Source organism: Lathamus discolor, chromosome 4, assembly GCF_037157495.1.
Source record: "Lathamus discolor isolate bLatDis1 chromosome 4, bLatDis1.hap1, whole genome shotgun sequence".
Classification (NCBI taxonomy): Eukaryota; Metazoa; Chordata; class Aves; order Psittaciformes; family Psittacidae; genus Lathamus; species Lathamus discolor.
Genome location: NC_088887.1, coordinates 117765447 through 117781513, shown reverse-complemented (window position 1 = coordinate 117781513; position 16067 = coordinate 117765447). Strand labels below are relative to the sequence as shown.

The 16067-nt window shown below is 41.1% G+C and overlaps 1 protein-coding gene and 1 long non-coding RNA gene across 2 annotated transcripts in view; one reads left to right on the top strand and one right to left on the bottom strand.

Moving 5' to 3' along the window:
• The window catches only part of FAT3 (FAT atypical cadherin 3), a 425194-nt gene extending 411323 nt beyond the window's left edge, over positions 1-13871 (top strand). The window contains exons 26-29 of the mRNA XM_065678787.1: positions 649-762; positions 4020-4079; positions 6523-6558; positions 7267-13871. Coding sequence (XP_065534859.1) covers positions 649-762; positions 4020-4079; positions 6523-6558; positions 7267-7886 — 830 coding nt within the window. The 3' untranslated portion in view covers positions 7887-13871. The remainder of the gene's footprint in view (positions 1-648; positions 763-4019; positions 4080-6522; positions 6559-7266) is intronic.
• Positions 10894-16067, bottom strand: part of LOC136014054 (uncharacterized) — a 42790-nt gene continuing 37616 nt past the window's right edge. The window contains exon 4 of the long non-coding RNA XR_010612493.1: positions 10894-11286. This is a non-coding gene — a long non-coding RNA (uncharacterized LOC136014054). The remainder of the gene's footprint in view (positions 11287-16067) is intronic.

Here is a 16067-nt window from a genome sequence, read left to right as displayed (position 1 = left end):
TTTGTGTTCCTTATTATCACTCATATAATGTGTAGCTGAGTGTGTTTATTCATGTGTGTTTAATTACTTGAGAATTTATACCATGCGCTGCAGTTACATGTCTAAACTGTAGAGCTGTCAGGACTGAATGTCCCTGATGAAAAGCAACGTAAATTGAAGCATAATCTATTATATGTCAGTGGTGGAACCATTAAAATCTGATCTAAGGGCCACCGATATGAATAATAAGATGCACAATAACTTTACTGAGCATTGAATGAGCCTTCAGTGAGGCTCTCAACTTAGGAAATAAACAGTAAAGGTAAATGTAACTGTACTATCTTGTATAAGATGTTTATACCACATTTTTTGTTATCATTTTCTTTGCTCCATGTCATCTAAAAAGGCAATGTTGAGATGTTTCTTCCTTGATTGCTGTGGTGTCAGCCACTTGAAAGACTCTTTGAACTTCAAACAACTCAAGAGTCTAGGTATCTTCATCACCTTGTTTGATGAATAGGTCATTTCCTCTGTCTGAAGAAAATCATTTTATTCAGACAAAATATAGAAGACTACTTGTTGGCAGGTTTTAAATGGCTTCGTGGTGTAAACAGACAAATGTGCATACCTAGAGAGTACCATTTTGCTTTGTTTTTGCTGTCAATGAAGGTAAAGGGGTTGATGACGCTGAAGAAGTGACCTGTTTTGCAGGAAGTAATAAAGGCAGCAACTCTGAAGTACAGTCCCTCAGCTCCTTCCAGTCTGATTCCGGTGATGATAATGGTAAGAAATGGGTTTATGTTTATTATGCTGAGGAAAAAGCCATTCAACTCTCTAATATTATTAAAAATGTTTAGATAACATCTAGGAACCTTTTAATGATGCTAGAAGTTAGAAAGTCCTGGGTCTTTACTTTGCGTCCAAGTTCTGAATTATAGGAATGTAATTAAAATCTTGATGCTTGGAGTTGTATCAGTCAAAAACTTTACAGTGAATTAGAGGTACGATGCAGCAGAGTCACATTGCCAAGATATAAGTTGACTAATAAGGTTGCAAGTGGAACTGTAGAATTTCTATCATTTTGCCTCTTGGAAGAGGATGACTTTAATGTTTCATCAGTCAAATTGAAGGGAACGTCTGTGCCGTTTGCCAAGTTTCATTCATGATCCCCACAAATCTCTGCTGGTGCTCGGCAGCAACAATGAACAGATGAGCCAGTTCCTGGTGGCTTGGCCTCTCCCTGGCAATCACAGCTCAGCAAATAATAGAGCACCATTAAATCTTTGCTCAGTGCATGTTCGTTGCCTGCTCTTCATGTCCTACATCATTATCTCAGTGGGTGACATGGGCAGAGCCATGCACAGCCTGAAAGAGGCCTGCAAAGTCAGAGCAAACCTTTGTTCCTGCAGCCCATGTATGTTGAGCACTGGGTCTGAGAAAAGGCAAGATGTTTCTGCCAGGAAGGGATGATGGATGTCAGGGAAGCCTCGTTCAGATACAAAGAAAAAGATTAGCACAAAGAAATTGTATTTAGTTTCCACAGTTGCCAGTTAATGAACTGTCTGGAGACTCAGTTCCTCGGTCATGTCATGCAGCTCTTCGCTAGGTACTCCTAAATGTTGGAAAAAGCACTTGAAGCGAAGTGTGCTTGCAGTTCCTTTTGGTTCATCTGTGGCTGACACATCATGAGTATTTTTGTCAAGCTTCTCAGTGCTTTTCTGCCCCTACACTCAAAACAAAGCCTTTAGTGATTTTTAGGATAGTTTTTACAATTATTATTTTAATCATATATATTTATATTATAATCATGTATATTCTAATATACATTACCTTTAGAATAATTATCCAGCTGGTCATTTATTGTACATGGTTACTTTTTATGTCTCCCGAATTCTAACTAGGCTTTTCAAGCATCAGATCCTGCCCCCATTTAAATTGCTGACACAGTACCCACTAAAGGTAGATTGGACCGTCTGTGCCTGCTCATTTTCTGTGAAAGCTGCATTTAAAATACAGCCTTTAGAGGTAACAGTTCTAGTTCAGGCTCTAAACAAATCCCTGTCTTCAGGGAGAATAAGGGAAGTAACTTAAATTATCTGAGTCGTTTGAGGTTAATGCAAGTCTGCATTCTCTGGTTTTCTTGCAGCAGCAGGGAAGGTTTGCAGTAAAAGAGCCTAAAATTAGGACAAGGTGTAATGGGTTTAAACTTAAACAGGGAAAGTTCAGGCTAGATATAAGGAAGAAGTTCTTTACTGTGAGGGTGGTGAGGCACTGGAATGGGTTGCCCAATGAAGTTGTGAATGCTCCATCCCTGGCAGTGTTCAAGGCCATGCTGGGCAGAGACTTGGGTGACATCTTATTTCTACTGCATTTAAATGACTCTGCTCCTCTAGGCTTGCTGAGAGTATTTAACCATATTTTTGTGGTCAAAAAGCAAAATTTTTACTAGTCACAAATACAAAAAAAATGTTGTCCACTTTCAGCAGTAATATTTTGAGAAGTTGCTTCAAAGGCAAGTTACAGGTTTCTGTGGTAAGCTGTTTTGAAGGGGGGGGGAGGTGTGACAAAGGTGTATTTTTAAGTCATTGTTTCACTTCAGGCCAGTGGATGGTTGTGCTGGGAAGTCCAGGGAAATCCTGTCAATGACAGCAGTTTTTACCCCTGAGCAGTGCTGTATTTGGCTGTTGCCTTGCACTGAGCTGGGGGAGAGCTTGCCTGGGGTAAAGTTTCCCTCCCTTCCATGAACTCCCAGCAGAGCCAGTCCTTAGTTGCAGTAAGGACTCTGCTGGCCCTGATTTTTGACCTCCTGTTTTTCACTTTCAGTTCTCCTCTTAGAGTTTACAGCTGCCCTCCATCTCTTTTCCCAGTCATAGAGCAGCTAATTACATGGAGTCACTTATTTTTCCATAATGTTTATTATGCATCGGCCAATACAGTCCTCCCTTGTACAATTACCAATGCTGTCGATGACATAAACATGCCCAACATGGACATAGAACATGGCTTCTTTGGCTTATCAAGGCTGGTTTTGCCAAGCCTTCACAAGGACTGAGGAAATTGGGTGAGACCCTTGATCCCATGCCCCAGGTTTAACAAAGGTGTCAAAATATCAAACATATATTTGAATGACACTATTACTGTTGTTTCTTGTGACCTCTAAGTCTATTGGCTGTGTGAGATAAAAAAGTATGCGTGGACCAACATTTCTGATCCCCTTCTTAACCTGCTCCAAAGCAATTGGTTTTCTCATAATTAAAGACAAAGGAAAAGGCATGGATCCAGTACCGCTGAACCAGAGCTTTCCCTCTGGGGAAGGACATGGGTGTTAGGTGATGCAAAATGCAGATAATCTAGAGGACCATGCATTCTAGGCCTGTTGGAGTCCGTGTTAAACAATTGCACAGTCTATATTAATTACTTTAAGGGAAAAGTATGTTTTAATAAAACACCTGCATTTGTGAAAATGATCTGTTAAACAGAGTAACATTTAAACCAAACCTGCATGGATGTGTCCTCCTAATTATAACAGTACTGCTTAATGTCCCAGAGGTATTACATGGCACAGCACAAGCAGTAAATAAGTAAAACATGCCTCTTAGGAAATAGGCTGAGCTTAGCGCCGTTTCAGATGGTGTGATAGCCTAAAAGATAATGATCCTTGGAGCGCATGGTACAGTCTCTGGAGACCTTTAAGCCAGAATGAATTAGAAATTAGTGTCAGGTAGACAAGATACTGCTTTGGTTAATTGAATCAGCTGGCCAGTCCGCTTGAATTTATGAGGTGATACACATCATCCCATGTGCCTTTCTGGAAATGCTGGTATGGAATTTATCACCGCTGTGAAAACGTATGGGGTTATCTGAAATGAAATGTCCTGCAAGGCACCACATAAATCATGCACTGGTCAGCAGCCTTTTTTTTTTCCAATGTCAGTTCTGTTTGAGAGAATTTATTGTGGTAACATATGATGTGTGTTTTAAATACTAACCTGAAGCTGTCCTTCCCCTCCCTTTGTTTTCTGCTTTCCCTCCCCTGAAAGCTTCCATAGTGACTGTCATACAGCTTGTCAACAATGTAGTTGACACTATAGAAAATGAAGGTATTTAAACTTTTTTCTTTCTTGTTATGCAACAATGCTTCCTGTTTTCATTGTGAAACATTCCAGCAGAACCTCACTAATCTACACTGACCAGCAAACCTGTGGCAAGGACTGGGTTTTGCAGATCAGCATGTTCACCACCAAACACCAAAACACCAGAGGGATGTACCACAAACTGTCTGTGGGTAATTTGAGGTGGCAGAAAAGGTGTCAAGGCCTTCATCCTCTTATGTTCAAGTCAACATTCCAGCTTGCTTGTTCCCATTGCTTTCAGAGAAAGAATTATATTGATAAGGGAGTCGAATCATTGAGATTATCCTGGCTGCAGAGAGTGGGAAACAGAAGATACAGGAAGGTTGTAAAGTATCCCAGGCTGTAGTAGAGCTGGGTTAGGCATTGCGAAAGGCCCACATGGAAAAGTGGTGGTAACGCGTGGCTGGTTTCTCTCACATAGCACTGTCACATAGAAGAGGTGTAGACGTATCTCCATGAATGCCATGTAGCAAGGCAGCCTGCTGCTGCTACTTTACCCTGGGGTTGACATGCCCAAATAGCTCATGGCCATCCAGGGACCCAACGCTCAGTTCTGCCACTGACCTGTTTTCCTCTTCCACTGAGGAAATGTGATATATTGTAGGTAAACGTTACTTTTATTCATTTATAAAGAGGAAAATGCCAACTCAACATCAGCTCAAGTTATCTACAAGTGCAAAATTGTATTTGTCTTCAGATTTTAAGACAGGTTTTGCAGACTTCATCTAATCCAGTCTGCATAATGCTTAAGTATGATCAAGTAGATTATTCTGTGAAATGACTGATTTTTTTCTTGAGTCAATATCACGGTAATTTTGAAAAGCACTTGTACTCTTGCCAAGTGATGGCTCCTGAGTATTTGTCTATAGTGTATTTAATGATTTCCTGAAGAGTAAGTGTGCCATTCTTTTCATTATCTACTACAATGCAATACTAGCCAAATTCAAAAATAAAGTCCCACTCAAAGCTAAGGAAATAGCCTTGAAAAGGAACTACAGACACAGTAAATGGCCTTGCCTTCCTAAAGGAAAGCTTAAACAAACACATTGGCTCCCCACCATGCTTTACAGGGCAGAAAAAGCCAGTCTGGCAGCACTTTCAAGAGGCTGTCACTGAAAATGCTTTGCCCACTTCCCAGTTCCCTATATGCGACTTAGGAATCTGCAGTGGAACTGGTGAAAGCAGGAGATCCCAGTGCATGATGGGCAGGATGAGGCTTGGTCCCAAGGGAGCTGCCAGGGGTTGTGCGAGTCAGCAAGTTAGCGAGGTTCTCCTGGGTCCCAAATCCACACAGCTCGGAGGGACCTGACGCATCTCGGGTGCAGTGTCATTACTGACCAAAAGACAGCAAAATCCGCTTTACAAAGAAAGAACTGAAGGAGAAGAGTGGTTAGGGCCGGTTCAGACACTGCTGCTAAACCAGCAGTAGCCCCAACCCTCCTCACCCCAGCCTAACTCAGAGCAGGTAGCAAGCTACTGTCTGTCTAACGAGCTAATGAAGAAATCATCATCACCACATGTGCCATGTGGTGATAAGCAAGGGCAAGAGTGGTGTTAGTAGATGGAGGCCTGGAGAACAGTCTTCTCTGCCCCCATATGGCTGAGCCCCAGAGGTTATGTGCTGTAATGCCATAAAGGCCCATTTATCTGGCCTATTTATTTATCTCCAGAGACCTTGCCCAGTGATTTCTTGCATGAAGCCCAGTAACATGTGGCTGAACAAGAGCATCTCATCTAGAAAATGCTGCAGCTTATCCCCCGCTCTTGTCTCACATAAAACCTCTTTCCTTGCTCTCTCCCCGACCCCTGCACCCTCTCCATACTGGAATGCCTCCCTCCCCACCAGCTAGCATGGCAGTGCAGGTGGGAGGTGGGTATGGGGTTGTGGGGCATTGCAGCTGACAGCCCCATTAAATGGCTTTGTATTCTATTCTATTCAGGTTCTTATACCGTGCCCATCACCATGGTATCTGAGCCCAGGTGGGCCCAGATTTGTTTGAACCGGCCCTGAGAATGGTAGATTCTTATTTTTCTGTTTCAAAGTGAACAAGTGAGAGAGAAATGTACTTTGCAACTATAAACCGTAGAGATGGTGGCTAGCCCTTTATGTATTAAGAATTCCAGCTCTAATGTAATTCCGTATCTGTTCAGTGAGGGTAAATAATTAAGATGTGGCAGAAAAGGAATATAATAGACATGACATAATAATTTCTTTATATATGTCTGCATTTGACTGGGCAAGTTTATCTTGTACGCTAAAATAAAGGACAATTAAAGATCCTATTAAAATGACATTAAGGCAGCTGTACTTTAGAAATATGCATGCGGAGTTTTGTATTTTCACGTGTTATACAGTGCTGGTAACAAGCTCCAAGTTACCAGTTTTTACTTTTCACTTTGTATCTGACAGTGTCTGTTATGGATCAAGGACAGAACTACAACAGAGGTGATTTTTCTGAGACACTTTCTGCCTGTTGGACTGGGCTGGGCTGGGCAAGGCACTGACTCGATCTGTTTTTTTTTCTTTAACTGTGTTATGTGTCCTCTTTTGTTTGAATTCTGCTGGGTTCAAATGCTGCATGAAAATGGACAGCCACTTTTTTTTTTTATTTCAGGATCCGATTTTCAGTCAATCACATTATTTGCTTGCACACTTTCTTTATTGAAGTCATTGGAGGTGGAAAGGGAGAAGACTAGGTGTGATACCATAAGCATTCTATGGTATCACACCTAGGTATTCCTATTCTCATAGAATACCTATTCTAGGTATTCTATGGCATTCTATTCTATGATTCTATGTTGACTGCACTTGGGTTTTTTTTTTCAATTAACTGTGAAAAGCATGAAGTCTGAGATTTTTTGTCATTTTGATTTGTTGGACTCATAGTTTCTAATACAACCCAGTAGCATCCTAAAGAGCACAATGCCTGGGAGTGGCCATGCTTTGTTTCTTTGCTTGTTTTCATTAGTATCATAATACAACTTCTCCTGCCCTAACCTTCCAGTTAGAGCATGGCTGACCTGTGGCGATGGCCTGTGGCGCATGCTGTTATTTGAACGTGCTGTGAGGAGTGAGGCGAATGCATGCAGGACACTTCATTCTCATTAGTGGTGCCATCCTAATGGAGGTCTGTGGTTCTCTTTCCTGTTGCAGCGTATCATTGGGATACCTCTGACTGGATGCCAAGTGCTCGCTTGTCCGACATTGAGGAAGTGCCCAATTTTGAGACGGCAGATGGAGGCTCGGCTCATCACGGCAGTACCAGAGAACTGGAAACAGATTACTACCTTGGTGGCTATGACATTGACAGTGACTACCCTCCACCCCATGAAGAGGAGTTTTTAAGCCAGGACCAGTTACCACCTCCTCTTCCAGGGGATTATCCAGACCAATATGAAACCCTCCCACCCTCACAGCCGGTCTCAATGGCAAGTACACTGAGCCCTGACTGCAGGCGACGGCCGCACTTCCACCCTAGCCAATACCTCCCTCCTCATCAGTTCCCCAATGAGACGGACACCACAGGGTCTCAAACTGGGAATGAATTTAGTACTTTTGCTGTTGGCCCAAGCCAGAACACAGAAAACGTTAGTGCAGGTAAGATGCCCTTATCCTTGCACAACTCTCTAGATGCCTCCTCCTCTGATGTCTCAGCCAGCTGCGGCTTTGATGACTCGGAAGTAGCCATGAGTGACTATGAAAGCGTGGAGGAACTCAACCTAGAAAATGTTCACATTCCATTTGTGGAGACCCAGCATCAGACGCAAGTGTAAAAGAAGCTCCCTTCTTCTTTCTCCTCTTCTTTGTTTGGGGTTTTTGTTGGGGTTTTTCTTTTTGCCATTTGGTCCAATTAACAGTATAAATATTGAGAAGAAATTTTGCTGAAGTTGTATCTATATATATTGGGCAAGGCAGAAATACAGTATAACCCATTATTAACTTGTTCAGAAATGATACTGTATGTGCAGACACGGAAGAGACCAATTGCGCTAAATACTATACGTCACAAAATTGTTACAGACAATCTGGAGAATATGTACCTTCTATTTATTACCAAGAGTAAAACTCCACCTTTGAGGCAGGGGGAAACAATAATTGCTAAATAATTTTTCTCTCCCCCTAAAGTCTGATTATTTCTATCTTTATTTTGTATTGTATTATTAAAAGTGTTACAGTGTTATGATCTCCCCACAGTATTAAGGAACTGGTATGGATCATTCCAAGATACCCTGGTTCATGACATTTTATGTCAACGAAAGAGTGAAAGCGATTGATGGCTGAGGCTGCTGTGTACAACACGTCAGATGGCTGTAAAAGCATCACTTACAAATTAACCTGTCAATGACAAGCGACCACTCATTTGTCCATAAATATCTATCTATAGTTTGTTACTTAATAGCATTTCATTCTACTTTGTATGCATATAGAGCAACATATATACAACATATATTTACTCCAAATTGGCCTGTTTTGGTTGGCGTTTTTTAAAACCTGATGTCAGGTGCATGTGCATAACTTCACCCATGAGGACTTCTAGAAATGTCAGATTTTGGCTCAGTGGTGGCCCAGTTTTGCCCCAGCTGTGTTTGCACAGCCTCCCTTGACTTCGGTATGCAAAGTGAACATGTATCTGGAAACACCAGGAAACCCAGCTACCTACAGAGCACTGCTGACTTCCTTGAAATTCCTTGCTTGGGAAATCACCTATTTAGCAGCAGTCATCATGCTACGATTATTGCAGTGAAATTAGTTGCAATTAAGTTGCATATAATGCTGCTGTAACCTCAAATCATCAGCAGAATGTCATTTGGCAAATGTTCATCCTTAGTCTACAGGATGAGCTCTCAGTTGCTGTAAACTGACTGACTGTTGGTGGAACTGCACAGATGGGCTGCAGCCAGAGATACGGCCCTCGATTTTCTGCTGGATGTGTGATTTCATAGGATTTGAAGACTTCCAAAAGTTGTTTGCAGACTTCAGAATATTGTGGTGGGATGAGGAAAACGGCATCTGTGTGCTTTTATGCAATCTGATTGGAGTAAATGGCGTTTCACACTAATTTGGCCTGAGCAGCCAAGTGCAATATGGAAATATGGGGGTTTCAGTCAGTGTATTAAAGCAGAATATACATACCTGTTTCTCGGTGCTATGAAAATGTTTCTACCGCTGCATTTTACAGCATCTGTGTATCTTATACAGTGAGTGTGGGTCTGCAGTCTGCATTGCTGCTGAGGTTTCATCCATTTCTTCCATTCAGTAGTTCTGAAAAGCTATTGAATGCATAAATTGTTGTTATAGATTAATAGATTCATTCCTCTGCTGCTTTCCAGGCCCTGTCTCTTGGTCAGACATCTTAACTGGATTGTTTCAGCAGTTCTGTACCAGGGCATGTGTTTGACTGACTTGAGTTTCACCCAAAATTAATATGTGGGCCATTCCTTGACATACAGCAAGTGTTTATTCACAAATTGCCCCCAACAAAAATTATTAATGGAATGTAATTTATATAACTGCAGCTTGTAACACTTTTAATAAAACGGGATTTCTAAAGTTCTCGGAGTAGGTACAGTATGTTGCTGATTCCCTCCAATAGCTCATGTAGCTGTGGAAGATCACTGTAGATATTTTCCTTGGGATCGTACAGCAATTCTTCACTAAAAAACAGCTCATTGTACAGGTACATGAATAAATTGAGTGAACTTTTAGAAAGAATGTACTGCACATACAAGTATTATCAAGTACTTGTCTGCAAATAGTTCCTGTCCATTGAATTTATGAATGTCACTCGGTCTTCTCAAAGTAAACATGCTTCTGTAACAGTGATATATTCTGAATGTGCTCATGGTACGTTTTGACTCCTTTTCGCTGATACTATCCCTGTATTTTCAAGACGGAAAAAGTATGGAAATTTACGTTGTAATTGCAAGGAACTGAGGGATTTGCCACTAAGCCATGAAATGGTTTGCCAAGCCTAGAGGCACAGATAGAGGATGACTTGCATCATTCACAAAGTCTGTGTTGCAGGGAAGCAGATGCAATTAGATTGATATCTCTTCTAGAGTAGGAACACCTGAGTTTGAAAAACAAAGCTGCAAATCTAGCTGCACTTTTAAAGCCGGTATGACTTTCTGAGAATGTAATGCTCTCTTAGCATCGGGCTGCAGTTTACATGAGGTTCGCTCCTACTCACTTTTGGTGTGAGACGTTTTTATCTATTGTGCAATTAGTTCTATTCGAGCCCCCAGCTTGTTCGGAAGCGTACCTGTCATCTGTTTTCTGTAGTGAAAATTCTTGAGTAAGCCTGAGACACCTATATCAAAACTCTACTAGGACATATCAAAAGTGTCATGAGGAAGAACACCATGGGAACCTAGCAATTGCCATACAAAAGAAAAATCAATGTTTCTTACCGAGCTTGTTGCCTCAATAATATCTTGTTGGTAGTGAGTTTTACTAGTAAAATATGCATAAATATGATGTATAGTACTTTTTCTGTTTTGATGTTGTTGCCATTTCATTTCACTGAACGCCTACTTATTAAAGTGCTGTTGGGAGGGTGCCAAGGATCATTCAGCCTTCTCTGACCCCCTCATGATTTCTATACCTCAGTATCTCCTCCCTCCAAATCAAATGGGCCTAATCCATATTCAAGCAGATACCCCTCTGTGAATATTGGCACTTCTGTGACCTTTCTGGTTTTGTTCTGGCTATTTTTGATACTGATAAGACCCAAATGCAGATCTCAAGGTGAAATACATCTTAAGGAGTAAAGTTGTCATACTAAAATCTTTCTTGTTAATCCAGACCATTTTATTTTCTTTTTAATGACTGCTCAACATGGACAGGCCATAATCATCTAACCTGGAAGATAACACATTCATAACCTAATGTAATAATTATTGTTCATTTTAATCCATCACATATATATTTCTTTTTCTGCCTATGATGATTTTTATATAGCTGCTGCTATCATTGCCTGGTCTCTGGTTCTGTTAGAGCTTCCCCTCATATCTGCTTATCCCGTGTCTGTATTTCAGTTCACATTCCTGTAGATGGCTCCACTGCACAGTATTTCCTTTCGGAATTGTCTGTAGGAGAGGTTTCATTGACTTAATAAAGTACTTTTGAGTATCAGTGGATTATAACTCTTAGGATCAAGACAGTCTTTGTTTTCTGTAAAGAAACAACAAAAGAAATAAGCAACCTGCTAAAACGCAAATACATGTTTGTAGCAGAAATCACTAACTTCAACAGGGGTGTATGAGTCTGAGGGTGCTTGTTCTCTGTGTTGTGATCAGGTTGAGAGTGTCATGCACATTTGACAGCCTTTTGGATAACTTGGGCAATGGAAAGAGCCTTGAAGTGACTGGCAAAGTAATTTATGCTGCCAAAAGCACATTAAGTGGCCTTCTGCAAAAGGAAAAATTAGGCTTATGGTAATTTTTGACTTTGTATTATAAACATCATAAAAAAAGGTTAAAAAAAAAAAAAAAAAAAAAGAAACACAAACCAGAATGCAAAACCCTGGATACTGGATGTGATTGCTGTCCTAAGCCAGTATCTTATAGCAGGACAAAGGGCCAAAGGTGACACCAAGGAGCTGCAGAATCACTTCCCTACCACGGGGGCAAATGGACAACCCCACTAGAAGACCGTCACAAAGTTGCCTTCCTCTAGGACCCTCCTATAGGACACAGCATATGAAGGCAACCAGGAGGATGTTGGAACGCAGAGATTCATTGCAGTACTGCCATTCCAGGCAATCAAGCTATTTTCCTAAAGCTCAGTGACATCTTTGATCCTCAATTGTCCCATGGGTTTCTTTAACCTACAGCTTCAGTAAAAGGCTGGAAGAAGTCAAAGGCTTCTTAGTGCCACTGTTTTCCTGAAGTCAGAAAGTTGTGTGCTCCATCTCTCAAGTGGGCTTTCTCCCTCTATATGTCCCACAGACAGGTTAAAGTTTGGTCCTCAGAATTGTTTTCTCCCCGTGTCTAAATGCTGCAGTCTAGACTGAAGTGGTGCTAGCCTTGATGTTTTTAGCCTTGACTGCTACCCTCTCCAGTCAAAAACTCAGACTAGATGCAGCACAGTGAAAAAATATATGCCACTGGGATGTTGATAAATGGGGAGGCAGCAGCCTGTTGTCCCTGCGAGCCAGGCAGGTGGGAAGCATGAGAATATGACATAAAAATGGTTGCTGATGGCTCAGTATAAATTCAGTTGTAAAGAGAAATGTGGGCTGGACAGGACAAATGCTTAAGCTTTACTCCTCATCGAACTCCTGCTTGAAAAAGCTAAATGGATGCTGTCGTGTATTCTTACAGCCAATAATAATTGTAGTCATGGGAGAGTGAGTTGAAGGTGCCCTGGGCCAGTTCTGCCAAGCTTCATTTGGAAAGGTAGCATCCTTAATAATGGAGATAAACAGCTATTTAAAGCCCATTTGAAGTACCTATGTGCTTTGTTGGTATTTTTTTTTTTTATATATTCATCAATTAATAATGGATGTTTCATAGGTTTCCAACAAGAGAGCTACATCTTCAGGTTCATTTTCTGATGGTTTACCATCATTTATCATGCAGTAAAACTGTGCTTTTTTGCCTGTTTTCATCTCTGCTCTTCTCAATACGCCAAACTGTGATGTGAGCCTTAGAAATTTAGACTGTTGCCCATTATCCATGGCTTTTAGCCTGTGTTTCATAAACTTGACATTTGACATCTCCATTATCAGAGGGGTCATTCAGTTAGTAAATTAGCTGCATCATCCAAGGGATGGGTGGATGGGGAAGAAGTGAAATTAATTTCATTTCTTTATGTAATAATGAAAAGCAATAATTGCAAATATGTCGTGTTACACAAAAGGCCATATGTAATCTTTACCAGTGTTAAGAGTGCACTTGAACTGTATTATGGAAAGAGATTGGAGCCCTCAGAACTGTAGCATTCTTCTGTCATAGGAATACCTGAATCGCTATTACTAAATAATGCAAGGAGCCCATACTGCCGCTTTTCAGGAGGTGACAAAGATGTTTAGGAGTGAAAGCAGTTCTCTTTAAAGCACTGTATAGGAAAAGATTGTCTTGTAAATTTTACCTGTTCCAAGCAGGCTGGTTTGTAAAAGATGTATGTTTTGGTGTTTAAAAAGAAGTTTATAAAATAATGTATATAATGGTTTCAAATTACCAGGCTTTTGTAGATATTTGATGCCAATCAGGTCGCTTTAATTTCTTTTTATTTGTTTGTTTGATATAATTCTAAAGAGTCATCAAAGTTGGTTTAAACTTTTAAGGTAACAGCAAAAAAAATAAAAAGAAAAAACAAAAGGGTTTTAGATTTTAAAACTTTTTAATCATTTCGAACTGTACTGTAACTTTCCTTTGAGTTCAGCTCTTTCTGTTTAACTTTTTTCTGTTTTTAAGAAGATGGTTTTTATTGACTTTTTTTAAATGAATGTGTTTTGCACAAAAAAAAGAGATATGATTTTTATGCCATTTCAAGTAGGTATTAAGAGGTGTCATTTCTCCAATGATAACAAATTCAACCTTATGCAAAAGGGAAGGTTAATCACTTTGAGTGGGTATATTCCTTCATTCAGAAACTAATTGTTCCTTCATAATTGCTGTTGGCAGTATTGTCTTGTGTTCTTTTGCTATAAAAACAAAACAACAAAAAAAAAAGTGTACAGGTTTGTAACTGCCAAAATTTGCTAAAGTTGATGGTTAAAACAAGTTTTCCAAGTAAACAAAAAGAAAAGCCCAGCTGTGTTGACTATTTCTTGACTTTTCTCCTACTTCCAAAGGAGCAAACAAGATGAGACACGTCAGTTCTGCAAGGAATGTGGCATGACGTTGGCTCCCTGAGTACAAGACTGCAGAAAATGCTAATTTTTGGGACTTTTCAAATTAATTTCATTATTACGTGACAATTCCTACGTAGGGGCCTCTACTCTCACTGCAGAGCTCTCTTACCTGGTGTGTGTATGCTAAGGAAGTTGCCTAATTAAATCCACATACTCAAATGATGCAGAAGGTGTCATCACATGGTGTAGCCAGAGACAGGGAGCTCCACTGACGAGGACAACCCAACTGCTTAGTGGGGTACAAGGGATGGGTGCATAACGCAGCAACCTGCTCTACAGTGCAGCAGGGAAAATTTGCCTCCTACTATGGGCATCTCTATCCTTCAGCATTGTTGCACTGGGAGCAGCTGGAACAAATTCAAGTGTAAGCATTGCCCCAGGGAAGGGCTGTCATTGGGCTAGTCATAATACTCAGCCTTCTCAGGGGGTTGCATTCAGGGATACCCCATTTGCTTTTCCTTCCTCACATCTGTTCAGCTCCACAGAGCAAGCTGCCCCAGCTGGGCTGGACTGAAGCATGCCTACCTGTAATGTAAGAGGCAGGGGAGATGCTCCTTCCAGAGCTCTTTGAACACCCTGCCATGATGCAGCCAGGAGCACGCTTCATGCTGTTGGGGAGGAAGGATGCTGCCTGCAGCATAGTATCCCATTAAAACATGTAGGACTCAGGGCCGTGTTTGAGCCATACTGCCAGCTGGGGCACCAACACCCTTGCTCATCATTCTTGAAACAGAATTGTAAGCTATAGGAAGGCAAAATACCAACTCAACATTAGATGTCTTTCTTTCCTTAAGAATACTAAGGTTTTTTCCTAGAATGAATGGTCCCTTACATTAACCAGTTTCCTGTGTAATTTTCTATTTCTGTATTCCCTGATCATAGAGGCGCTCTTCTTTTCCGCCTTCCTCAATTGACTTTGACACAATCCTAGGGTAATATTTGTGGCAGCCGAAGGAGAACAGCAGTTCAGTGAGGCTCAGTGTTACAGTGAGACAGCGCAGAGCATTATACAAAGAAGTTAGAGTAGTTTGGATAACATTCAAGAATAAATTACTTTAAATGCTTGCCTCTGTTTAATATCCAAACCTAGAGGTAGGGAATGACATCAGCTTGTCTTTTAAGATGGAAAAGATGAGAATTGAGACGGCAAACAGGTCAAAACGCATGTAAGTGACTTCTCAAAATGGTACCACCACCACTGGTTGCCCCCTGGGCCAAAAATAAGCTCTTTCTTCCTTCAGTGTGTTACAGTAACAGGTTGTGTAAACTTGTAGTGTATCCTGTCCAACACCATGGAAACCACCTCCAAATATCTAATGAGAAAAAAATGAGGTAGAGCAGATACAGTGATTTCAGTGGACCGGGAGTTATTTATGCAGAAGCTATTTCTTTAATTGCACAAAACATCTGCAATGCAAAACAATGTGAAAATTGGAGTTAGGTGCTTGGCTGTGGCATTCCCAGCCCTTCTGAAAAACTTGGAAGACTCCCGCAGTATCCTAGGGATCAGCCTGCTGCATGTGAAGAGGAGACAGTCCTTCCTGTCTGCAAGCTTTCTGAGCATCTCCACTTTCAGATCAAAGAAAGACCTCTCCTGGCTGGTAACACCTTTCCTGCTTCCACTTTTCCTCCTGCCTGCCTCCACTGGTATCCTGCAATGGGGGTAAAAAATCAGTGCAATGACTGTGACTTTCTCTCAAGTTCAAAGAAAGCAATTTAGACCCTCCCCTACCTGTTTTCAGCCTGCAGTCATACACTGCAAAGAAGAAAGCCTTTTGTAGAAGGCACATCAGCCTGCTGAAGGAAGGGCTCCTGTCTGCAGAGGAGAACATGCATGGTTTCGTAGGAGAGGAGGCAAGGAAAATGTAGCTGCAGGTGAACATCGAGTTCTTCTGCTCTTAAACTCTTTCAGATATGTGTTCTCCCCAGTACCAATGGTCTTTCTATACATGTATTTAGCTCATATCCCCAGTTAAACTTGCTTTTCTAGACTTCCAGAGACTACCTAAATTTCTTCCTTCCAGCATATGAAACCCTCACTCCCCTGGTTCTGGGGTGGAGAAGAGGTCATCTAGTAGGGCTCCTTATAGGACTC